The sequence below is a fragment of the Mus caroli genome, unplaced genomic scaffold, assembly GCF_978045245.1.
Source record: "Mus caroli unplaced genomic scaffold, Mus_caroli_1 scaffold_18, whole genome shotgun sequence".
NCBI classification, from domain to species: Eukaryota; Metazoa; Chordata; class Mammalia; order Rodentia; family Muridae; genus Mus; species Mus caroli.
In genome coordinates, this window is record NW_028227273.1 from 26,280,737 (window position 1) to 26,306,310 (window position 25,574).

Consider the following 25,574-nt stretch of genomic DNA (forward strand, 5'->3'; position numbering starts at 1 on the left):
TTCAGTACAGGGGAATGTCAGGGCCAAGAAGTGGGAGTGGGTGGGTAGGGGAGTGGGGGGGGGAGGGTATGGGGGACTTTTGGGATAGCATTGGAAATGTAAATGAAGAAAATACCTAATAAAAATTTTTAAAAAGCTTCAAGTAGTCAACACGTTCTTAAATAGGTGAATGGATAAATACTTTATGCTGGGATCCATATAACAGAGTATTATTCAACAGTCAAAAAATTGACTCTCTTTTGGAGGAAAATTAATTGCCTATTGCCAAGTACAAGAATCCAGTTTAACAAGGCTACCCCTGTATCATGCCAAGTCTTCAACACCGTGTAAAAGACATAACTATAGAAATATCAGAAAGACTGCTAGTTGTTAAGGGTTGAGGTGGACAGAAAAGAAGAAGGTACAAACACTTAGGAAAATAAAATGTTTTTGGAACCAGCAACCACGCTAGTAGATATACACCACCATGCATTTTTAAAAACCCAGAGAAATGTGAAACCCAAAGATATGCAGTCTTAAGATAAACCAAGGTCCTTTAGTATTCAAAATGGCCTATCCATACTGGTTCATCAGTTGTAAGAAATGTGCCATATGAATATACTATATCAACAAGGGAAGAAACTAAGATAAACACCATCTTCCAATATACTTGAACTTCCATAAAAATAAAAGGCTTAATTTTATACAGCTGATGATGAACGTTTGTTATCATAGTAACACATTGGTAGCATGTAGGGCCCTCACACTTGTGTGTGAGGTCTGAGGACTGTAAACAGAGATAGGACAAGCTGGATAGGCATGAAGGAACAAGAGGTGGGAGCTTTTTCATAGTGGCTCAATGTTGCTTCAAGGGCAACAGCTTGGTGCCCATAGTCACTTCGGGGTGACATTCCAGTGGCCGCATCAGTTCTTGGTAACACTGTACTGCAGATTCTACTACTGTCTTCAGGTATCTGTTAAATAATTACCAATTGGAGCCGCGATTAAAACATAGTAAGTCTCTCACTAGAAAGGATGGTTATCTGGATGTACCTTGGTTTTAAAACTAAAAACCACACAATTGAACCTTTTTGTCTAATTTGGAGAGCGACTTGTATTAGTGGAGTTGAGATTGGCGGGTTCAGAGTTCTTCTCAGACATGTGTACCATCTGTCTTAGATCAGAGCCTCTCTGGCTGCACTCGCAGGTCTGCTGCAGGCCCTGACTCAGGCCCCAGCAAGCTCTCTTGAGGATTGGATTCTTAGGGCTCAGCGAGATATCTGCTGGTATTTCTATGTAGAATGCACTGAGCCCTTTTGTTATCTTGAGTTTTAGTTATCCTGTATGATCATTCAAGAGAACTTCCTTCTCTTGCAGGATATTTGATGACACTATGAACCCCAAGATTGTGTTGTTTGTTTGCAAAGCCTGTTTATAGTTGGGGTGCGGCTCAGCTGTAGCACATTCCTTGTTAAAACAAAATAAATCTGTCTTTCCTTTCCCAGCCCCAGCTCTGCGAATGGCGACTCTGAAGACTAATTATTTATTAATAAATGCCTAGGTTGTAGCTTTTGCTCATTCCCTGAATAGCTCTTAACTTATTTAACCCATTCAAATTATTCATTGTCTACCAATTGGATTGTTGCCTTTCCTTCACTCCCTGTCTGCTTCTTTCTCAAGTCTCCTCAGCATCTCCCTCAAATCTCTCTTTTTATCTATCCTGAGTTAAGCAACTTGCAGGTTTACATCAGTCTCTCTCAGTCTTTCTTCTGTGGATATCTTGAATCTCTCTTTTATACTCTCACTGTTTCCCAAAAATTCTCTCTCTTCCTGCCAGTGTTCCACCTCCTATTTCCTGCCTCTGCTCATTCCTTTGCCATTGGCTTTTTATTGATAGGTGATGCTTATAAAAGAGATTCTCTCAACATACCTCTAATCCCTCTAGCTAGAACATAGACATGCCGTTAGTACACACCTTTAATCACAAACAATGAAGGAAAAGTTAGTTTGTAGAAGGAAAGGACGTACATTTGAAAGTGATGTCTAGTAGGGAGGCAGAAAAAGTGATGAATCAGAGAAAGATTTGACAGAATAGGATATGCCCAACTCTCACAAGAAGAGAGGAAAAAGAAATGCTATTTAAGAGAGAGCATCTCATAGAGAAAAAAGAAGAGAAGGCTGTTTTACTGGGACAGTTGTACACAGATTGTAAACAGAACAAGCTAGACACAGGTAAATATAGAATAAGCCAGAGAATGAGAAGGAGCCAGAAGATTAGAACATATTGCCAGAGTTGGCTTGAGGTTAAGCAGAGCAAAAAGTCAGAAGAAAGGAGAGAAGCCAGATTGAATCAGTCAGCTTGGAGAGAAGTTGAGCCAGAATAGCTGAGGTGAGTCAGTCAACCAGAGATCACAAAAAAACTAGAAAGAGTGAGCTAATTTGGCAGTATGTCTCAGAGACTGAAAACATGCTCGATCTACCTTGTAGATTGTACAGAGGCTAGAAGCTTCCAGGACTAGGCCTACATTAGCAGACAGAGGCAATAAGCCCCCAAGGTGACAGTTATGTCAGGTGAATAAACATTACATTACACCCTTTACATGTTTTTCTCATACAAACTTTGTGTCAGCTTCTGGAAGTAAATAAAAACAAGAACACCAGTGTTTGTTTCTGTTTTGTGAAAACTGAGACATTGTTTACAGTGGGTGGATTTTAAGGAAAGCATCATTGGCAACATATTTTGAAAACTCAAAGTAGATGAAAGTTAAAGTGTAAGAATGAGCAAGTGGGTACAAGTGTCTGTAATTCATCCAGCTGATACTTATGAATAGAAACAAGGTTGAGAGAGGACAACTCCCAGCATAAAGGCTGGTACGATGTGGGCAGCCACCAGAAGACTCCTTGGAGGGTTCCAAACACAGCCCCTAGAACTGGCATCTGTCTAAGACATCCTGTTCACAGGGATGCTGACTCTAGTCACATTTGATGTGGCTTAGTTGAATGGTTCCTTTAACTGGGTTGTGGCAGAATGGTGTGATACCCAGGCTGCCTTGAGTTTCCTGGATTTGCCTACTCTTCAGGCTTGTGGAAGAGAATCAGACCAGAAGCAACCAGAGAATCAAGACATGTTTTGTTTCTTAGATAGAACTAAAGCTTCCTATCCTGAAAGAGAGCAGTGTCCTATCTCCAGGGCCATTGGGACTCCTGGGATTTGAAGCTCCCCATCCCTGCCAAGAAGATAAGGATTCAAATGGCATCACTGTCAGCAAGGCATAACCTTGCATGTTGGTATGAAGGGCGTGAGTGTATCTTTCCTCGGATTCTGAACACCTAAGGATTGTCTGGGTATCTATGGGAAGGAGTACATCCCAGTCAAAGCAACTCTCTGCCATCACATCTTCTAGCTTACTCCTGTGCCTATCTTCTTGTTGAATTCAATGCAGAAGGTAAAGCCTGGTACAATATATAACGGAAACAGAGAGAACCTTGCATCTCTTCAGCAGACAGCTGTTATAAAAACACTCTTTTGCATTAACAATAGGTAACATGGACTTAAAGAAAGAAATAGCTTGTTTTTATAGTATAAAGCCTCTGCAGGGAATAATAGTGTGCTTGTCTCATAAGAAAATGTTTGGAAAGTTGGATTTTATGCTCCATAAAGACACAGATACAAAGTTCATGGGTTGCTCTAAAGGACACAGCTAAGTTTGAAGATGCTGGAGCAATTTGGAGACTGAAACAGTAAAAAAATTGTTTTCAAAGAGCTTTCAATCAAATATTGTCCTAGGTCCCTCTATCCAGACAGCCCTGCTGTTTTGGCATTTCATTAAGTTTCTGAGAGGTAAGGTATTTTTAAATAATAATGCAGCACACCTATGTCTGAGTTGAAGAGAGAGCCAGGATGTGCTGTCTTGAATCTATGTAAATGATCCTTATCTGTATCCCCAGGCAGTTATTTGGGTAGATAGCTCAACTGAAATTCATTCCTGAGTAGACATGAAAGCTGGGTTGACCCCAAGATGCTTAGCTTAAGTCATGCTGGCCTGTTATATAAACTAGGAGATACACTAATTTTTTTTTGTCTTTATCAAGTAAAGGAGTGGCTGTTATAAATATCAGTAATTTGTATAAATAAGAAACATAGCACATTTCAGGATTATATGAAAACCAGAACATGAAATATACATGAAGTGTGTACTGTATCAATTAGGCACTGGGTGAGTCCTCCTGGATATTTCATCTCTTCTTGTTGCCATGGTTACCATCGCCTCGAGGGGTGCTTCCTGTATCCTCTATGTCACAGAGTGTATATTCCAGTCCTGATTATTATTTACATGCCTCCCCTCATCTGATATTTTTTGTATTACTCCTCTTTAATGTGGTTTTCACTTTACATAATTTTACTCAGTGGACCTTTCCTTCAACATATTCACACAAACCCACTAATGTGTTCTATGTTCAGGAATATCAGTTTGGAAAATAACCCCAAGAAAGTATATAAACAACAAAAGACAAGTATTTGTAGTTCAATCTCTTTAAGCTTATACCCTACTAACTTACCAATAAATGAGAATTGGATTCTGGTTACGTTATTTATCTTTGACAATTACTCGGGGGTAACCCCTAATCTACTCTTCTAACTGCTGGCCTGGCTACCTTACCAGTGATATACCCAAGATATTTGCTGTTTCTCCTGGCCACATGCTCCTGGTCCATCTCCCCTCATGACGGCTTCCTCCTCTCCCCTCCTTCTACCTCCATCTCCTCCTGGTCTCTCCTCCTCCAACTAGGTCACTCCAAACCCACCAACCTTTAATCCCTCTATTAATTGTCTATATCCAATTTAATTAACCAATAGTTTTAAATCAAGGGACAAGCTTGGCACAACTAAAGTTCTGATTGATAGCTTTCTTACTGACCATGGCCAGATTCTCACTCAAACGTAACAGCAAATGTCAATAGAAATCTCTCAAGTTTGCTGTGTATTGAGAAGACTGGCATTGAAGGCTGAAGTCAAGAGCCGAGTTAAATGGACTTAGTTGTATATGTGTATCACATGTACTTATCTGAGGCATAGCTGAAATGTTCTTCACTGGGGCCTGGAGATCTGGGTCCAAACTCTGGCATCATGTCTGTGGTCTTAATCCCACGACCCCTGGGCATTTATCAGAAAGTGGGCAGAGCTTGGCTAAATGTTATAGTGATTATTATTATATCTACATTGTTTGTTATGTACAAAGTAGGTGTGTCGCTTCTGTTAACATGGGTAATAGGACAATAAGATTTCCTTCTCAGTTATATTTTCTGCGTAGGCTTAACACTAACAATATTTCCTGATCAGTATGTCTAAATCAACCTCCATATTTCCACACTGAGTACACTTTCAAAGAATTCTTACTTTCAAGTATATGTTCATGAGCACGAGGCTAGTCTTGGTGGCATGCTCAGTGCCCTGCATTTGCATCCATTGTTTAGCAGCCTTGATGCTGAGTGACTGGAGAAAGGCATAGTATTAGTGTGGTGAGCCTCATGGTGTCAGATGTTGTTAAGTAATACACACTTAAAACTTCAATGGATGTCAAAATAGTCAGGCATTTTCTGTGAGGAATTCATTCATCCAAAGCGTAGAATCCCTTAAAGCCCCCAAGAACCCTGGGAAATCCCTGTAATGTTGAGTGGCTACAATGACCCCTTTTTATCTAGGGGTAATATAGCTTTCATTGAGAATGGGAGTGATAGCCGGGCAGCGGTGGCGCATGCCTTTAATCCCAACACTTGGGAGGCAGAGGCAGACAGATTTCTGAGTTCCAGGCCAGCCTGGTCTACAGAATAAGTTCCAGGATATCCAGGGCTATACAGACAAACCCTGTCTTTAAAAAAAGAAAAACAGAAAGAGAGAGAGAGAGAGAGAGAGAGAGAGAGAGAGAGAGAGAGAGAGAGAGAGAGAGAATGGGAGGGATGTATAATTCAAAGGTGCTTTTCTAAGAGTAAATAACACGAGGAAAAGGTAGAACAAGGCATTTTAGTGTCCACCAATGGGATTATAGGACATTACCTGTACACAAGCAGACAAAAACTGTGCTTCTGGAAGCTAAAGAGATGGCTCAGTAGTTACCAATCTATCAGAGGAGCCAAGCTCATTTCTAGAACCCACATTAGGTGGCCTACAAGCACCTATAACTCCAGCTGAAGAGGGATCCAATACTTGCACATACAAAGGTACACACACACACACACACACACTTGTCTGTACATACACATATGTGACTGTACTCATGCATACACATCTGCACCTGCACATACACACCCAAACATATGTACGTATATATACATATATGTGCCTATACACACATGTGCCTGCACTCATACACATACACACATACACACACACACCATGTACTTACATATACTTATACATACATTCATATACACATGTGCTAGGCCACACACACATACATGCACACACATGTACAAACGTGTACATGCACACACACATATATGTATGTGTGTATATATATATATATGTGTGTGTGTGTGTGTGTGTATGTATATATATGTATATGTACAAAGTGCACACACACACTTTGTAAAGAAGTGATGCTACTGGAAAGAGCAGGGACCAGAAGCTTCCTGCCTGGTGGATTTTTTTACTTTGTAGGCCTTGGGCTTTTCAGCAGAACCAGTTAGCCATTTGTTTGATTATCATATACTGTCTGCAGACATTATTCTATGTCAGGGAGAAACCATAACAAATGAGCAGAGCTGGTCTGAGCATCCACTGAGTGCACAGGCAGAGGCATCCATGTAAGGCCACAAAGGTAAGTATTGGGGAAGGGATATTGGGGTGCTAGAAGCTCAAGTCTTTTCTTTGAATAAGTGACAGAGACCCAAACTACAGGGATAGGCAGAGGCAGAACTAAGTGGTCCCCTTTGCTACCGATAGTGCTCTATGTCCTTTTCTAGGAATGCCTGGCATGCCTGTTGTTCCCAGACTAAAGATGACAGAGGCAGGACCCAAACCAACTCTTACAACAGAACCTAAAATCTGAATCTCCAGCATGCAGTGCCTTCTAATGTGTCAGGTGCTTGGAGGCTGAGGTGTGGTGAAGGCAGTGTGTATGATATAGTATCACCTCACACACACACACACACACACACACACACACACACACACACACATACACACACACACACACATGCATACACATCCCCAAATCCTTCATAAAGATATAGCCTGAGTCACATGCCTCACCCATCTCTGTGCACACTGGATTCTGTGATGTCTGCTGAAGAGATGGAGTCTGTAAAAGACATTCTCACAGTAAAGAAATATCTCTTGTGTCCAAGAAAATAAGAGGAGGGACTTAGAGACAGGCATCCAACAAGAGGTAGTGGGTTGTGTCCAGAATGTTGTCAAACAGGCAAACTAGACTTGGAACTTAGAACAGTTAGGGGCATGTTTGGAGCCCACCCAGGTTAATCAGATCTGCAAGAACCATGGTGTGTTACAGTTTCTCATGCACCTGCACGTTGTTTTGGTTTGACCTCTGAATTTGTTGAACGTGTTATTACTGTGCCCATGGAACCATGAACTTTACATAGGCAGGAGACGTTGGCTGACTTTTGTAGTCTCTGTGTCTAATCTTGTGCCAGGCCTGCAGTGGAGACTTTACTGAGTGATACTGCAGTTTTTCTGGAACAATGACTTTCCCTTTCTAAAGCACTGTCTTGTCAATTCTGTGTCCCATTTATGAAAGCAAATCTCTTACTAATACACATAGATTTCAAGTTGTCTGCTATTGGCATAGTACTTTGTAAAGGGCCAGTGCTAGCTGGAAATATATAAGGAACACCTTATGCAATTTAAAAATAGACGACATGATAAATAAGAACAGAGTGGTAATCGCACGTTTATATACTAGACTTATCCTCTGCAGTGGGGCATGTGCTGTGGGAGGTATAAGCTGATAGGACTTCTGCTTGAGTGTTCTCCAAAGGGAAGGATCATGCAGCACTAACCCTGACCAGCATGATTTCAGCCAAGGCACTGAATTTCCCACGTTAAAAGTGTTCTTTCTCTGAAAACCAATGGGATCAGAATTCTCTCTGTCTTAAATAGACAGAAGTCCATTGCTTAAGTCCTGCAAGGCTAAGTAAGGAAAAGTGAGTTATTTTCAAAATTAAACAGATTTCCTTTTCTCCATGAAGATGAAGTGGAAAGATGTGTGGATTTTATGGCTTGCTGATTCCTCAAGATATGTGACCTTCCCCTTCCTCTGTTGAACTGTGTAAAGGCTGATCACTACTATTCTATAAAAGGCATTAAGTCCAGTAGCCTCCTTTTCCATTATGCCAGTGCCTAATAAGGAAGAGGTGCTGATCTATATTTATTTTAAACCATTATATTGAACAAGATTTGCTATATATCGTCTTCTATGTTTCATTCAGCACTATGGGTTGATGTTGGAATTTTTCTGAATGTGTTTGTTTTTTTTTTCTTAGTTAGACTTAATGAGTGCTATAGCTATTACTTTGTCAGTGTTTTAAATGGCATTGATCAGTGTAAGAGTGCCACTTTATGAGGGTCACCAGTTGAAGGGATGGTCCTGGGACCCTTATGTTTTAAACCATTCCATCAAAGAAAATTGTGTGTGAAGTTGATTTACAGAAACCTTTAAACGATGACTAAGTATTTCTCTGAGTTCTTAGCAAGTCTCAGGAATGGTCTCCAGTTGCTTTTTGGGAAACTTCAAAGCTGGTATTTTATAATTGGACAGTGCAGGATTAGAGAGATCTTGAGGAAAGCTCGTCAGTCATCAAGCCCTAAGCTCGGCAGCCTGATGTATACTATCAATGTTTAATGAGACACAATAGATAACTGATGGGAAATATTACCGGAGCACCCCACACACACGATCTGTGTGGTATCTGCTTTAATGACCAAACTGCCACTTACAATTGTCCCTATTATTAACACTCATCCTGCAAATCCAGGACATTCTAATGCAATAGAGTGGAAACCATGTCTGAGAAGCAGGGCACTGGTGCTGACAAGGTCCATTAACACAGCTGAATGCCCCTGGGGATTGTCTTCATCAGCGATCCCAGCATACTACAGAAAGAGGCCCCATCTCAGGCATGGCCAGAGTCAGTCTGCACTGCAGAGAAAAGTCGGTTGGCTACTGGCAGTCAATCAGAGATTGAATCTGTCCACTGAATCTGTCCTTCCAAGGAAACTTACTGGGATTTTGGCACTCAATATTTGACTGAAGATATTAACATAGATGGCATCTCAATGCTACTAGGTCAGAAAGATTTTAGTTATCATCCCTCTGTACAGTTGACAAAATTAGGTTGCTGCTGTGTGTCACACTTAAATAAAGCAAGGATACTAGGGAGCTGAGCCAGAGTCCAAGGGTCAACATCGCAGGCTCCCTCAGCTGTCTAACATCATGGCAGCTATTCTTCACATCTGCTCATCACATCTACTCATCTTCATGACCAGAATCCAAAGGCAAACAGGATAAGTTACCACGCTGAGGTCCTTCATCCTGATTCTTTTATATCTAGTGTAAATTACACTCTTAAAACATGGAAAATTGGACCTTAGGACCACCAGTGAGTGGAACACAACTTCTGTTCCAATCCAATCTCATGGGACTTGAGACAGCATTAGAGAAGCAGGAAACCCGGCCTGACCAGGGTCACAAGTCCCTTCCGGTCAGCGCCAGCACTTGGTCACCTGGGCCCAGAGTTGGCAGACACCCCCAAGGTTCCTAGAGGACAGCTTCTGAGACAGGCCACATTTTGGGCTCCAGACATCTGGGCATCTTCCCTGCCAGAGGAGAGGTGTCCACCCTGCCCGGAAGGGCTTTGCCTGAGCACCTGGAGGAGCCATCTTGGTTTCCGGATCCCTCTGAGACTGGTCTGTGAGGTGAGAGTGTGGACTACAGAAGCTAATAGCTTCTGTGACAGGCCGAAGAAACACAGCTTCTGGGATAGGTCCTGTTTCAGGCCCTCATCTTCTGCCAGGAGGGAGGTCTGAATGCCAGAAATCTGGGCACCTCCCCTGTAAGAGGAGAGCTTGCCTGCAGAGAGTGCTCTGACCACTGAAACTCAGAGGAGAGAGCTAGTCTTTCAGATCTGCTGATATAGGCTAACAGAATAACAAGAGGAACAAGCTCAAACCAGAGACAACTATAACAACAAACTCCAGAAATTACCAGATGGTGAAAGGCAAACATAAGAATCTTACTAACAGAAACCAAGACCACACACCATCATCAGAATGCAGTACTCCGACCTCGCCTAGTACTGGGCACCCCAACACACCCAAAAAGCTAGACCCGATTTAAAAGCATAACTCATAATAATGTTACAGAACATCAAGAAGGACTTTAATAACTCACTTAAAGAAATACAGGAGAACACTGCTAAAGAGTTACAAGTTCTTAAAGAAAAACAGGAAAACACAACCAAACAGGTAGAAGTCCTTAAAGAAAAAGAGGAAAACACATTCAAACAGGTGATGGAAATGAACAAAACCATACTAGACCTAAAAAGAGAAGTAGACAAAATAAAGAACCCAAAGTGAGACAACACTAGAGATAGAAACCCTAGGAAAGAAATCTGGAACCATAGATGCAAGCATCAGCAACAGAATACAAGAGATGGAAGAGAGAATCTCAGGTGCAGAAGATTCCATAGAGAACATGGCCACAACAATCAAAGAACATGCAAAACGCAAAACGATCCTAACTCAAAACATCCAGGAAATTCAGGACACAATGAGAAGACCAAACCTACGGATAATAGGAGTAGATGAGAATGAAGATTTTCAACTTAAAGGGCCAGCAAATATCTTCAACAAAATTATAGAAGAAAACTTCTCAAGCCTAAAGAAAGAGATGCCCATTAACTAAGGAAGTGAAAGATCTGTATGACAAGAACTTCAAGTCTCTGAAGAAAGAAATTAAAGAAGATCTCAGAAGATGGAAAGATCTCCCATGCTCATGGATTGGCAGGATCAACATTGTAAAAATGGCTATCTTGCCAAAAGCAATCTACAGATTCAATGCAATCCCCATCAAAATTCCAACTCAATTCTTCAACGAATTAGAAAGGGCAATCAGCAGATTCATCTGGAATAACAAAAAACCTAGGATAGCAAAAACTCTTCTCAAAGATAAAAGAACCTCTGGTGGAATCACCATGCCGGACCTAATGCTGTACTACAGAGCAATTGTGATAAAAACTGCATGGTATTGGTATAGTGACAGCCAAGTAGACCAATGGAATAGAATTGAAGAACCAGAAATGAACCCACCCACCTAAGATCACTTGATCTTTGACAAGGGAGCTAAAACCATCCAGTGGAAGAAAGACAGCATTTTCAACAAACGGTTCTGGCACAACTGGTGGTTATCATGTATAAGAATGCGAATTAATCCATTCCTATCTCCTTGCACTAAGGTTGAATCTAAGTGGATCGAGGAACTCCACATAAAACCAGAGACAGTGAAACTTATAGAGGAGAAAGTGGGGAAAAGCCTTGAAGATATGGGCACAGGGGAAAAATTCCTGAATAGAACAGCAATGGCTTGTGCTGTAAGATTGAGAATTGACAAATGGGACCTCATGAAACTGCAAAGCTTCTGCAAGGCAAAAGACACTGTCAATATGATAAAAAGGCCACCAACAGATTGGGAAAGGATATTTACCTATCCTAAATCAGATAGGGGACTAATATCCAATATATATAAAGAACTCAAGAAGGTGGATTCCAGAAAATCAAATAACCCCATTAAAAAATGGGGCTCAGAGCTAAACAAAGAATTCTCACCTGAGGAATACTGAATGGCTGAGAAGCACCTGAAAAAATGCTCAGCATCCTTAATCATCAGAGAAATGCAAATCAAAACAACCCTGAGATTCCATCTCACACCAGTCAGAATGGCTAAGATCAAAAATTCAGGTGACAGCAGATGCTGGCAAGGATGTGGAGAAAGAGGAACACTCCTTCATTGTTGGTGGGATTGCAAGCTTGTACAACCACTCTGGAAATCAGTCTGGCGGTTCCTCAGAAAATTGGACATAGTACTACCGGAGGATCCCGCAATACCTCTCCTGGGCATATATCCAGAAGATGTCCCAACCAGTAAGAAGGACACATGCTTTACTATGTTCATAGCAGCCTTATTTATAATAGCCAGAAGCTGGAAAGAACCCAGATGCCCCTCAACAGAGGAATGGATACAGAAAATGTGGTACATTTACACAATGGAGTACTACTCAGTTATTAAAAAGAATGAATTTATGAAATTCCTAGGCAAATGGTTGGACCTGGAGGGCATTATCCTGAGTGAGGTAACACAACCACAAAACAACTCAAATGATATGTACTCAATGATAAGTGGATATTAGCCCAGAAACTTAGTATACCGGAGTATAAGAGACAATTTGTAAAACACATGAAACTAAAGAATGAGGACCAAAGTGTGGACACTTTGCCCCTTCTTAGAATTGGAAACAATCACCCATGTAAGGAGTTACAGAGATAAAGTTTGGAGGTGAGACAAAAGGATGGACCATCTACAGACTGCCATATCCAGGGATCCATCCCATAATTAGCCTCCAAAGGATGACACTATTGTATACACTAGCAAGATTTTGCTGAAAGGACCCTGATATAGCTGTCTCTTGTGAGACTATGCTGGGGCCTAGCAAACACAGAAGTGGATGCTCACAGTCAGCTATTGGATGGATCACAGGGCCTCCAATGGAGGAGCTAGAGAAAGTACCCAAGGAGCTAAAGGGATCTGCAACCCTGTAGGTGCAACAACATTATGAACTAACCAGTACCCAGGAGCTCTTGACTCTAGCTGCATAGGTATCAAAAGATGGCCTAGTAGGCCATCACTGGAAAGAGAGGCCCATTGGACTTGCAAACTTTATATGCCCCAGTACAGGGGAACGCCAGGGCCAAAAAGTGGGAATGGGTGGGTAGGGGAGTGGGGGGGAGGGTATGGGGGACTTTTGGGATAGCATTGGAAATGTAATTGAGGAAAATACATAATAAAAAAAATATAATTTTTTCTGTGTTTGCTAGGCCCCGGCCTAGTCTCACAAGAGACAGCTATATCAGGGTCCTTTCAGCAAAATCTTGCTAGTGTATGCAATGGTGTCATTATAAATTCTTGACACATCATTTTCCTTCCTTCTGAAAATGGTTTGGATTTCTTGCAAGAAAGCTAATGAACTTCTTCAGTCTTGTTTTCCTGGACTGGTTTTGGGCATACACTTTTCCACCCTTGAAGAATAATTTCCCAGAACTGTGATTTGCAAAATCATTTTGACATTTGATTCCATTTCCTTTCTGATCACCTGGTTTCCCAAGAGAAATTTAATGTTCACCATAGTTTATTATAAGGTGATTTCCCCACTTTTGGGGGTCAGTATCATTAACCACAAGGCAAATCTAAATGAATCTGAGAGTTCATCTCACCCCAGTCAAAATTGCTCTCTTCAATACAACAAACTTAACAAATGCTGGTGAAGATACAGGAAAAAGGGGATTCCTCATTTGATCTTAGTGGGCTTTAATCTGGTACAGTTACTATGCAAATCAATGTGGAGGTTTCTCAGAAAGCTAAAAATAGAACTTCCATATGACCCAGCTATACAACTTCCTGAATATATATCCAAAGGACTTTTTATTCTTCCTATAAAGATTATTGTTCATCCACTTTTGTTTCTGCCCTATCCACAATAGCAAGAATTGCAATCATCCTAGGTGTCCCATCACCTGATGAGTGAATGGTGAGAATGTGTTATATAAACACAAAAGGATTTTACTCAGTGCAAAGGAAACATAAAATTAGGCAATTTTCACATAAATGGATAAAACTGGGAAAAATACTGGTTTGGGTAACCTGGGCTCAGAAAGACAAATACTACATGTCTTCTCTTATATGTGAATCCTCTCAAGTGTTTACATTTGTGTGTGAACTTAATTTTGAGTATCTGTAGAGATCGGATGGAAAATAAAAGGAACCATGAAAGGGGAAAATCGTCAAAAGAACAATAGAACATAGCTGGCAGGAAGTAGGTATTGGGGAATATGGGGTGTGGTAAATGAGGATAGGGAGTGAGGGATATGAGGGAGTATGAAGTGTTGGGGGAGGGAGAGCCAAAGGAGGAGGTAAGGAGATGCACTATAGAAGCCAATTAAGATATAAGTTTTTCACTTGTGTGTAGTTTGTCTACAAGATAAGTCTAGCTATTGGGATTTTGGTATTTATTATGCATTGTATTCTTCATATTTCCTGGATGTCTGCTGGAATTAATTCTGGAATATTCTCAGCTACCATGTCAATTTTTTTTTCATTTTTCTTTTTTCTCTGGTATTCTGACCACACCCTTTAAAATGTCTCACAGTTCTGTAGCAGCTTCTTTCTATTTAATTTCTTTGATTTTTCATTTTTGGAAATCCTCTGAAGTTTCTGAAAATCCACTCTCTCTTCAGCCTGTCTAGTCTGCTGACAAAGCCTTGTTTCACTTGTCTGTCAGTTCTTTGATTCTTAGCTTTACCCATTAATTCTCTTTTAAAAAATAGTTTTCATTTTTTTTTTATTTTAGCTTACATTGCTACTCTATACGGGCTTACTCAAGAGAGGCCTTAGCATTGATAGGTTATATAAGTATCCACAATGTGAAAATCTCTACTATATATTTGAGGCTGGCTCTGATCATTGCGTTGTGAATTTATACTATGCTTCCTTCTTGTCTTATAGCTACCTGGAGATTTTCAAAGGCCAGGCACACTGTCCTGAATAATAAGAGCTTGTCAAAGGTCTTTGATGTGAGATTTTATGTTTATAGAGGTAAACGTTGGGTTGTGTTTGATGTTGGGCTTATTGGTAGTTTCAAAGATTTCTTTATACTCTCAGCTTCTTATATGTTCCTGTATTGTTGGAGTTTTCCTAGAATTCATTTTTAAATAGTTTGTTTCAATGATTTGCTGTAATAGGCTGTCATCATATGGTAAGCTTGTGTTGATGGGCTCAAGTTTTTGTTGAGTGGAAATATTAATTTGTTATTAATACTAGACTCTGTGATTGAGCTGTGTCCCTGAGCTTCAGAAGAGTTCCTTAGCATTTCGCTAGTTCCAACAGGTGAGGCAAAAAGTAGGAAGAATTCTGAAACTGACCAACTGCCTTCTTAAAAGACACATGTTGTGGTAAATGTCCCTCCACAGGCTCAAGATTGACTGCTTGGTTCCTAGTTTGTGCTATTACTGGAGAATGTGAAACTTTCATGAAAGTCATGAGGGAAAGTGCTCACAGGTTACATCTAGCTCTGATTCTGGTCTTTGTTTCTCTATGGCTGGGTCTGTCCAGATATGAAAACATTCTGCTATGTAGTCCTGCTGGACTACAGCTGAACTACATAGAGTCCTATGAACTCTAGAGTAAAATCCTCTGAGCCAGGGAGCAGGTTCCTCTGTCAGATGATGAAAAAAGTGAGTGATACAACACACACACACACACACACACACGAACATGAACATATGCACACACATGCACACACATGCACTGTGGGCAAAATACTTGAGAGAAGTACTGTACTTCTCTGATGCATCTGAGAATTACTGTTTTTCAGTGTTTACATCTATTTTCTTGTGATGATCAAAGGATGATATATACATTTCTTTTTTTATTGGATATTTTCTTTATTTACATTTCAAATGTTATTCCCTTTCCAGGTCCTTCCCCCATGAAAGCCCCTATCCTATCCACCCTCTCCTGCTTCTATGAGGGTGTTCCCTTACCCACCTACTCACTCCCACCTCCCTGCCCTTGAATTCCCCTACATAGCCCACTTCTTAGTACAATGCTGAGGTCTCCAAGCCCTGACAAATCTCTTAGAATTCAGTGTACATGTGTCTGATTGTAGCGGATGTCGGTTGCTTTGCTCTATAGTATAATTTTGCCTTACGTTTGTATGTCGTTTTTTATCATGATCTATCCCAATGCAAGATGAACACATTGATGACAGTCTCAAGCCTGATGAGAATACAATGGTACAATTTGGTGAGTGTAAAATGCACTGCAGGGGATCCTGGAGCCCTTGGACTGCTGGGGAGCTAGTGGTAGGGAGCAAGAGGTAGCTGTCAATCGACATCAGCACAGATATCTACAGCAAGTACATCAAGATTCCAACCATGAGCCTCAGACTGGAAAAAGGCAGCATTGGGCAGAGATGAGCATACATTGGTACTGGATGCTCCGATTCCCCAGCATATCCAGGAGTATTTATCTTTCTTAAGTGTTTTGTAAACATAGATTTAAAAGTAACAGAATTCTACATGCTGCTTTCACACATATTTCATGGGGGTTGACTCTCTTGCCTTTCTCCATCTTGCTAACCTCCCAGGCCCATTTCCAATGTACTCACGTATAATAGAACAAGTTCAATCTTATTCTATTCTCCTGTGCAGTCCCTCACTTAAAAAGATGTTTCCGTCAGTCTTCCGGGCCTTCTCCGGGCCTTCACTCACATTGAAGTCCACTGGATACACAGATTTCATAGTTAGCGGCTTGAATTTGCATACGAGAGAGAACATTTGCCTTTATGAGCTCGAGTTACACCTTTAACATGTATGTCCCAGCGTGTGGGTGTCTGTGTGCATGCATGAGTTACACCTTTAACATGTATGTCCCAGCGTGTGGGTGTCTGTGTGCATGCATGAGTTACACCTTTAACATGTATGTCCCAGCGTGTGGGTGTCTGTGTGCGTGCATGATTCTTTTTTCTGCAGATTCTTGTATGAGTGTGGTTGCACATGTGCACGACATGTCTATGGAGATCAGATGAGGACCCTGGGGGTTGGTTCCCATCTGTAGAAGGCATGAGGCCCACATGCTTACAAAAAGTACCAGAGAAACCAGAATTGTTAAAGGTGCAATTTTTTTTTTCTTCAGTGAAAGAAAGTGAGTCCTGTCTGTTTGGAAGGCTGGAGTGGGTCTTGTTTAATAACCTGGTGATCCTTTGCTGTTTTGTGGAGCCAGCCCTCACCAGAATACCTCAGAAAGCCCTAGAATCACGAGCATTGGATTTTCTTGATAATAACCTCTGTATTTTCTTGATAATAACCAATTCTGACTAGGGTCAGATAAAATCTCAAGGTAGTTTTAATTTCCATTGCATGAATGAAATGCTGGAGATGTCAGGTACTTTCTAAAACATGTATTGGCCCTTTGTAGGTTCCCCCCTCCCCCGCCCTTAAAATCATGTCTATCCAGGTAAATGGCCAGTTAGCAAGGGTTGCCTCTGATTCTTCAGGTTGCCTGTTCACTCTTAGACAGCCTATTTTGCTATGAAGCCCCATTTTAACATCATTTGTCAGTTGAAATGGGGCTAATTCCTGCACTTCTAGAATTCTACCCAGAAATTCTCTGCCCACACTTAAGTCCTGAAGTGTTTTATTTCAACAGGTTTAGTGTGTTTTGGTCTTAGAGCAAGTTCTCTAACCAAGTTAGAATTTATTTTTATTTATTTATTTATTTATTTTTTGTGCAGGATGAGAGACATGAATCCAATTTCCTCTGTGGGTATGCATCCAGCATAGCCAAGATCATTGCTCTGTGGGTATGCATGGATAGACCTCCACCACAGCCAAGACCATTGTTCTGTGGTTGCATATCCCTACATAGTCAAGACTATTCCCCTGCAGGTGTACATCCAGACCATTTGTTGAAAAGGACATTCTCTAGTGAACATGTTGATTTACTTGTTTATCAAACATTATGTATCCATAGCTTCATAAATTAATCTCTGAGTCTCTGGTCCCATTGGTTCAGATGGTTGCTTTTGTGCCTGTCTATCTTTGTTTATTTCTCTGGTCACTATGGCTCTGTAGCATAGTTTGAGCTCAAGGAATATGATGCTTTAAAGTGTGTTTTGTTTTTCTGCTTAGAATTGCTCTGGAGGTTGGAGATGTGGCTCAGTGGTTAAAATAACCAGTTGGTGATTGACTACTCTTCCAGTGGAGCCAAGTTCAATGCCCGGCAAAAAAAAGGAAGCTAGCAACTGCTTGCAACTGCAGTTCAAGGGAATCTGACTTCTGCCCTCTTTGTGTACCAGGTACACATGTGGCACACAAACACACATATGGGCAAACCACACCTAGTGTGGAGTAAAATTAAATATATCTCAAAACAAATCTTAAAAAAAAAGATTTCTTTGGCTATTTATGATTCCACATGAATTTAGGATTCCTATATTTTGTTTTGTTATATTTTATTTTATTTTATTTATTTTTTTAGTTCTGTAAAGAATGTCATTTGAAACTTGGGGGGGGGGGCAATGCCTATATGCACTGATTTTAATAGAATGGCAGTTTTTGGAGTATTGATTCTATTCTTTCAATCCAGGAACATGGAGGGTCTTTTTTGAAGGATTACTTATATAGAGCTCTTTATCTCCTCTGTGAGGTTTACGTGCAGATTTTAATTTTAAGGCTGTTGTGAATGGATTTTTTTTAAATTATTATTTCTTTTCCAGCAAATTGGTTGTTTCTGGGATACATTAGAGGTATTGGTTTTTATGTTGGTTCTGTAACTGTTACTATACTGGAAGCCATAACCAGATCCAGAAGTGCTCTGAGTGGAGTTCATGCTCAGAGTTAACCTCTTCCTTTCTAATACGTATCCACTTTATATCTTCCTCTTCTTTCCCTACCTAAGACTTCAGCTTTACATTGAATAATAGAGAAGAGTGTAGGGACCCTGGTCTCATGCCAGATTTGGTTTCAGCTTTTCATTATTTAGTAGAGTAGTGGCTCTAAGTCTGCCACACATTGCTTTTATTATGTTTAGGTGTCTTTTTTCTAATCATAGCTTCTTCCAGATTTTTATCATCAAGTCATATTGAACTTTGTCACGTACTTTTCTGCATCAAAATTGTAGCATTTTGTTTTTAGGTCTTCATAAAGTAAGTTATATTTATTGATGTGCATGTATTGAGAGAATACTTGTATCTCTGGAATGAAGACATCTTGGTTATGATCTCTAATTGGTTTACAAGTATTTTGTTGAAAAATTTACATCTATATTTATCAGGGAAAGGTTTACAGTATTTGATTTTTTTTTTTAGTCTTTATTTTTTTGGTGTCTGGGTTCTAAGGGGTTCCAAGAATGAGTTTGGCCCCTCCCTTTTTATTTTGTGAAAAACATGGAGTAGTGCAGAAGCCCTTCCTTGAAAGATGGGTAGAACCCACTCACAACCATACCTGGCACTGGACTTATCTTTGTGAATGTACCTTTAATTGCTGCTTCAATTGCTCTCATTTTGTGAACCTCTTTAGGTTGCTTAAAACTTTTACCTTTAACATCGTTATGTTGTACATATTGAGAAAAGTGAATTTTTTTCCTATAATTTCCTATAATTGGAAAAGCATTCCCTGATCTATTTCATAGGAATCTAGCAACTCACCTCCTGTCTCTAATTTGATTAAATTGAATCTGCTCTCTCCTTTGTTTGGTTAGTTTGGCTACAGGTTAGGGAACTTTGTTTCAAAGATCAAACTGTTTGGGTGAGTCTATGTATTATTCTTTTAGCTCTGATATTCATTTATGTATTAATTTATATATTTATTTATTTTGGTACTTTCTGCATTTGGCTTTATCATCTTTTTTCTTAGAGCTTTGAGGTACATCATTAGGTTGTTTATTACAGCTGTTTATGTTTTAATGTCTGAACTTATATAACTATAGGTTTTCCTATTTGAACTGTCTTGTCTGTATCTCAGATATTGTTAGATTCTGCTTTCATTTTCATTTTACTACAGGAATTTACATTTTTTTCCATGAAGTTTTCAATGACTTACTATTCATTCTAAAGTGTACTGTTCAGTTTTAAAGCATTTAAAGCATATTTTCAGAAATTATTAATACCCGTGGTATCTAGTATTAATTTACTGGTAAGATACAGAGAACTATTTTGATTTTAAAATATTTATTACTAGTTGTTCTATGTCCTACAATATTCCCAGTTTTATCTAAAGCTCAGTGTGCTGTTGTGAAGAATGCATATTCTCTATCTATTGGGCAGAATGTTCTATAGAAAACTGTTAACTCTAAATCAATTTATAGCGTAATCTTCTCCTTAGATTTCTTGGTTGACTTGTTTTCTTTGAAGGACCTTTATAGATACTAGAGTGGCATATTCAATTCTTCCTTATTATTATGTTTAGACATGTTTTGTATACCTTTTACCATTTGTTTTATGATACTAGGGGTATAAAGATTTACCACATGCAGCAGTATGTCATGGTTCTCTTAATCTCCTTTACTACTCTACTGCATGTGAGAGCTGCTATGTTAGCCTCTTTAAATTTGCATCCAAGAAACACACACACACACACACACACACACACACACACACACAAACCAGCAAAGTCATTCACAAAGTGGGAGTCAATGGTGGGAATTAAATTTCTTGTAATTCATTCCTTAGTGGTGGTTAAAGATCCTAGTTTATAATGTTTTTATTGTTGTTTGCCTTTTTGTTTGTTTGTTTGCTTGTTTGGTATACTAAAATGTTATAAGCACTAATTCCAAGCTAACACACACACACACACACACACACACACACACACACACGCGCAAATGGTATTATCCAAGATAAAGAAATAAGATGTAGTATGTTTTAAATGATGTTCACATAAATTAGAAAACTTTAAGCTGTTATACTACCTTACTCTTTACATAGATTTCAGTGCCATGAATAGTACATATTTAAATATAAAACATATGAGGCCAAATCTTTTCTCAATAAGATATGTAAGTTGGTGTTAGAATAAGGATAAGACTCCCTGAGTAGGACTTCATTTGTCCAAGAAATTAAGGGCAATTCACAACTGGGACCTTTGTGTTCAGTTTCATCTAAAGCTCAGTTTAATCTGTTGTGCAGATAGGGAATGCTTCTACACAGCTAAAGAGACAACAGAGTGCAGAAGACACCATCAGAATCTTTGCCAGCTACATATTCTACAGAGGATTAATATTCAATATGCAAATAACAGGAAAACACAGAGTCCAGGAAACACAACCCAATTGAAAGATGGGTATAAAGCATGCTTAGAAATTAGGGAAATGCAAATTAAAGGGACATTGAGATCTCACCTATGTAGAGTCAGAAGGGCACAGACCAACCAGATAACTGACAACCAACTCTGGGAAGCCTGAAGGGAAAGGGAACCTGGTTCACTGTACCAGAATGTAATTGGTTCAGTCACTCTGGAAACCAGTAAGCAGGGTACTCACAAAACAGGAAATAAATCTACCATATGACCACTCCTTAATATACACCCAAAGACTTACCATCCTATTCCACAAATCCTTGCTCAGCCATGTTCATCGCTAACATACTTACAGGGAACTGGAAGTAACTCAAACCCTTCAGTACATGAATGGAGAATGAAAACATGCTACACCAACACAATGGAATACTGTTCAGCTAAAAAGAACAATAGAGTCATGAAGTTTTCAGGGACATAGATGGATCTCAAAGGGATTTTCTTATATTGAGTTAGATGGCACAGACCCAGAATCACAAATGCCTCATGTTCTCTCTCAACTGCAGTTCCGAGCTCCAAATCCACGGCAGCAAACACAGAGCATGGCGTAAACATAGAAACCAAGAAAATATAAAGGGAACCTAAACAAGAGTGGGGTGGGCTTGAGAGGGGAATAGCAGGATATGGGTGATATGAAGTAAGAAATGGAACAGAGATAAGGTGTTCCAACTTGAGAGGCAGGATGGAAGTGAGGACAGAGGAAAGATGAGTGACAAATACCACCAAGGAGCCTCAGAGAGGTGTTTTTATTACTGTTTTGTATTCACCTAAAGTTATAGTGGTGTGTGTGTGTGTGTGTGTGTGTGTGTGTGTGTGTGTGTGTGTGTGTGTATGCACACCCATGCATTATAGGAAGTTATACAAAGTGGCTTGACAATATTCCCCCCCCCAAAAAAAACCCATAGACTAAAAAAAACCCTAGTATTGTGCATGAGAAGCCTCCTTTTGAATAGTTTGTCAGTGTAGACCAAGTCAACAATACAGACTAAGGATGTAGCCTTTACTTGCCTCTCGGGAGCTGAGAGTAGGCCCCTAGTGCTGAAAACACTGCATACTTCAGCAAAGGACTCTGATAATTCAAGCTGTCTATGACCTGACATGAGCCCCTCTCTTCTGGCCCAGAGGCTATGGTAGTAAGAAATATCCAAGCTACCAGGGGAGGGAAGCAGTGACACTGTTGTACCCAGCTACAACAGCTATGACTGACAATGTCAAATATGGTTAATATCTGCTATGGTGCAATAAGTGGCATTCATGTGCTGGTGTCTAATTGGATATTAGGCTCACTCAAAAAAAAAAAAAAGGAGAAATATATCTGATATTGGAAACCAAGCTACCTTCCACGGCTACTGAGGTCCTGGGCCTTAGAAAAGAATCTACTACCACCACTTCTCAACCTCATCCTTATACCCATAGACCCATGTAGCTACTACCCTTCATCAAAGAGGCCTCCCTTTACAGGATATGGAGAGCATCAAAGGAAACTACAACTGGACACAAGGCAGGGATCAGTGCATCGTGGGAGTTTCATGCCATTGAATACATCTCCATTACAGCTCTTGCATATATGATTCAGAGAAAATCATGGAAAAGGGGGTAGAGGATTTGGAAGAGCAAGAGTATCAGAAGTCTTTCCTAGAAATGGCTGCATAAACAAGACTGGAATAATGGCCATATCAGTGGGCATTGTAACATGGAACGAGGGAATTCTGTAAGCCCCACCCTTAAACAAAAACCTCTAGGCAGCTGGTGACCATTGGGAGAAGGAGAAACAGCTTCACACTGTCTGTCCATTGCAGAGCAATCAGCCTTGGAATCATACACATAACCAAAGAAGATGGACCAGTAGGGTTTTGTGTGTGTGTGTGTGTGTGTATAGATAGATATCCACATATATATTTAACAATAATAATAAAAAGGAAGATATTAGTTGGGCATGGTGGCACACGCCTTTAATCCCAGCACTCAGGAGGCAGAGGCAGGCAGATTTCTGAGTTCGAGGCCAGCCTGGTCTACAAAGTGAGTTCCAGGATAGCCAGGGCTAAACAGAGAAACCCTGTCTCGAAAAAAACAACAAGAACAAAAAACCAAAAAAACAAAAACAACAAAAAAAAGAGGATATTGACTTGATAGGGGGTGTTGTAGGGAGGGTCACTAGGAGGAATGGAGGGAGGAAATGAAGTGGGAGAAGTGATTTAATTCTTTTTAAATTAAATGCTTAAAAATCAAAGAAAGGAAGGGAGGGAGGGAGGAAGGAAGGACAAAACTATGCTAAAAATACACTTTAAAAGAAACAGAAGCCTTCATGTCCGTTTCTCCCTCTCAGGGCTGTGATCTGTCTGCATAGACCCTGTGCATTACCTCAATCTTCCTAACCTTGAATATCTAACAGCTTGGTTGTGTCTAAAGGATGCTTTTTTTCTTGGAGTGGTCCCCCACCCTAGGATCTTACAATCTTTCTGATTCCCCTTCCATAAGATTCCTAACCCTGAGGGGAGGGATTTAATGACGACTTCATACGGAGAATCTTTTTGTAATTTGTACCTTCTGGGAATGGGAAACCAGTTTCCTCCCATGAAGCACCACTGTGTTTATCCAGCCACACATCAAGCCAGGCCCCATGCTCAAGTGTAGCTGCACAAAAAAAAAAAAAAAAAAAAAAAAAAAAAAAAAAAAAACCCAGATCCCACATTTGGGGGGACAGTTGATAAGTTTTGTTTTGTTATTTTTTTCATCTTATTATTTTTTGTTGGCTTTGCTTTTCATATTTTTTTGTTTTTTGTTTTGAGAGAGAGAGAGGGAGAGAGAGAAGAAAATGAAGTTGGGTGGGTAGGGAGTTAGTAAGAATCTTGGGGGTAGCAGGAGTTAGGGAGATTCTGGAGGGAGATAGAGATGGGGAAAACATAATGAAAATACACTGTTTGGAAAAAAAAACATACATAAAGTAAAATGAAAGCAGTGGGAACCTGTTTTCAGACAGGAAAAATATATGGCCCAGACACAGAACAGAAAGGGTGTGTCCTAAAGGGACACTAGAGAAGAGAAAGTCATGATCTGGGGCCATGGTGCAGCAGTCACAGCATAAGCAGCAAACAGGACATGATGTCCAGATCCCCATGACCCACACTAACGCAGGTGTGTTTGAGCTTACCCTGAATTCCTGCACTTAAAAAGTGTGACAGGAAGATGGGCTCTGGAGTAAGCTGGCTAGCTCGACTATCCTTGACCAGTGAATTCTGGGTTCAGTTGAGAGACTGGCTCAGAAAATGGTTAAAGACTCCTCATTTTGACCTTGTGCCTCCATGTGTGTTGCTGTTTGAATATGCTTGGCTCCTGGAAGGTGGTACTATTAGGAGGTTTGGCCTTGTTGGAGAACGTTTGTCACTGTGGGGTGAGCTTTAAGGTCCTATGCTCAAGCTCCACTCAGTTCAGAAGAAAAATATTCTTCTTGGCTGCCTTTGAATTAAGATGCAGAATGCTTGGCTCTTTCTCCAGCACCAAGTCAGCCTGCACACTGCCATGCTTCCTATCATGACAATAATAGACTAAACCTCTGAAACTGTAAGCCAGCCCCAATGAAACCTTGTCCATTTGTAAGAATTGCCTTGGTCGTGGCATCTCTTAACAGCAATGGAAACCTTAGCTAAGATAACATGTCTGCATGTGCAATTGCAAACATAGGTATATCATCACATATATGACTAAGCATATGCTCTTAAATACAAGCATACATGCACATGAAGAATAAAAGAAAACTGGGTGAGTTGGCAAACTGCTTGCCACCACAGCAAGGGGAATTGCATATGATCCCTACAACTCATGAAAAGGTGGCTGTCCCACCTCCCTGTTACCCTATCTTTTACCCTTTCTACCCTTTCTTCCATATAGTTCACTGAACATTATAAAGAACATTATAAAAGAACAATATAATGTCCTATTATGAGTTGAGCTCTCACTCTCCAGTTGTTTAGTACGAACACCTGGAGTAAACAGGAATGTGCTGTTCACTGCTAAGAGAAATGTCAATGATGAAGGCTAAGAGCATCAACAATCTGTAGGTATAAACACACAATTCAGAAGTCAGCCTGAGAACATGCCCATTTAGTAGAAACAAAAGCAATGGGTTGACCCCCTAGATCCCATGACCTCTGCAAGCCATGTATTTTGATCAAGCTCACAGAACCAGTTATGAGCTCCCTCTAGGAGAGAAAGTCACATCATGCCTGACATATTGGTATTGTGACATGTAAAGCCCATGGGTGTGTAAGACCAGTGATAATTTTTTTTAGCTGCCTAAAGAGGGACTTTTTATAGAAAAATGTATCAAAACTCTGGGCAAGTTATTGAACCTTTTCATTCCTTTTCTATAAAATGAAAAAGACAGATAAACTGATAGCATACAAAAATTTTAAACCATAAATCTATTGAAGAAATTAACTAGCAATTAATTCAGCAA

At 40.1% G+C, this 25,574-nt stretch overlaps 1 protein-coding gene across 1 annotated transcript in view; it reads right to left on the reverse strand.

Annotated features, from left to right (window-relative positions):
- Positions 1-835: 835 nt before the first annotated feature.
- The window catches only part of L3mbtl4 (L3MBTL histone methyl-lysine binding protein 4), a 366,608-nt gene continuing 341,869 nt past the window's right edge, over positions 836-25,574 (reverse strand). The window contains exon 18 of the mRNA XM_085833147.1: positions 836-953. Within this exon, the coding sequence (XP_085689273.1) occupies positions 836-953 (118 nt within the window). The remainder of the gene's footprint in view (positions 954-25,574) is intronic.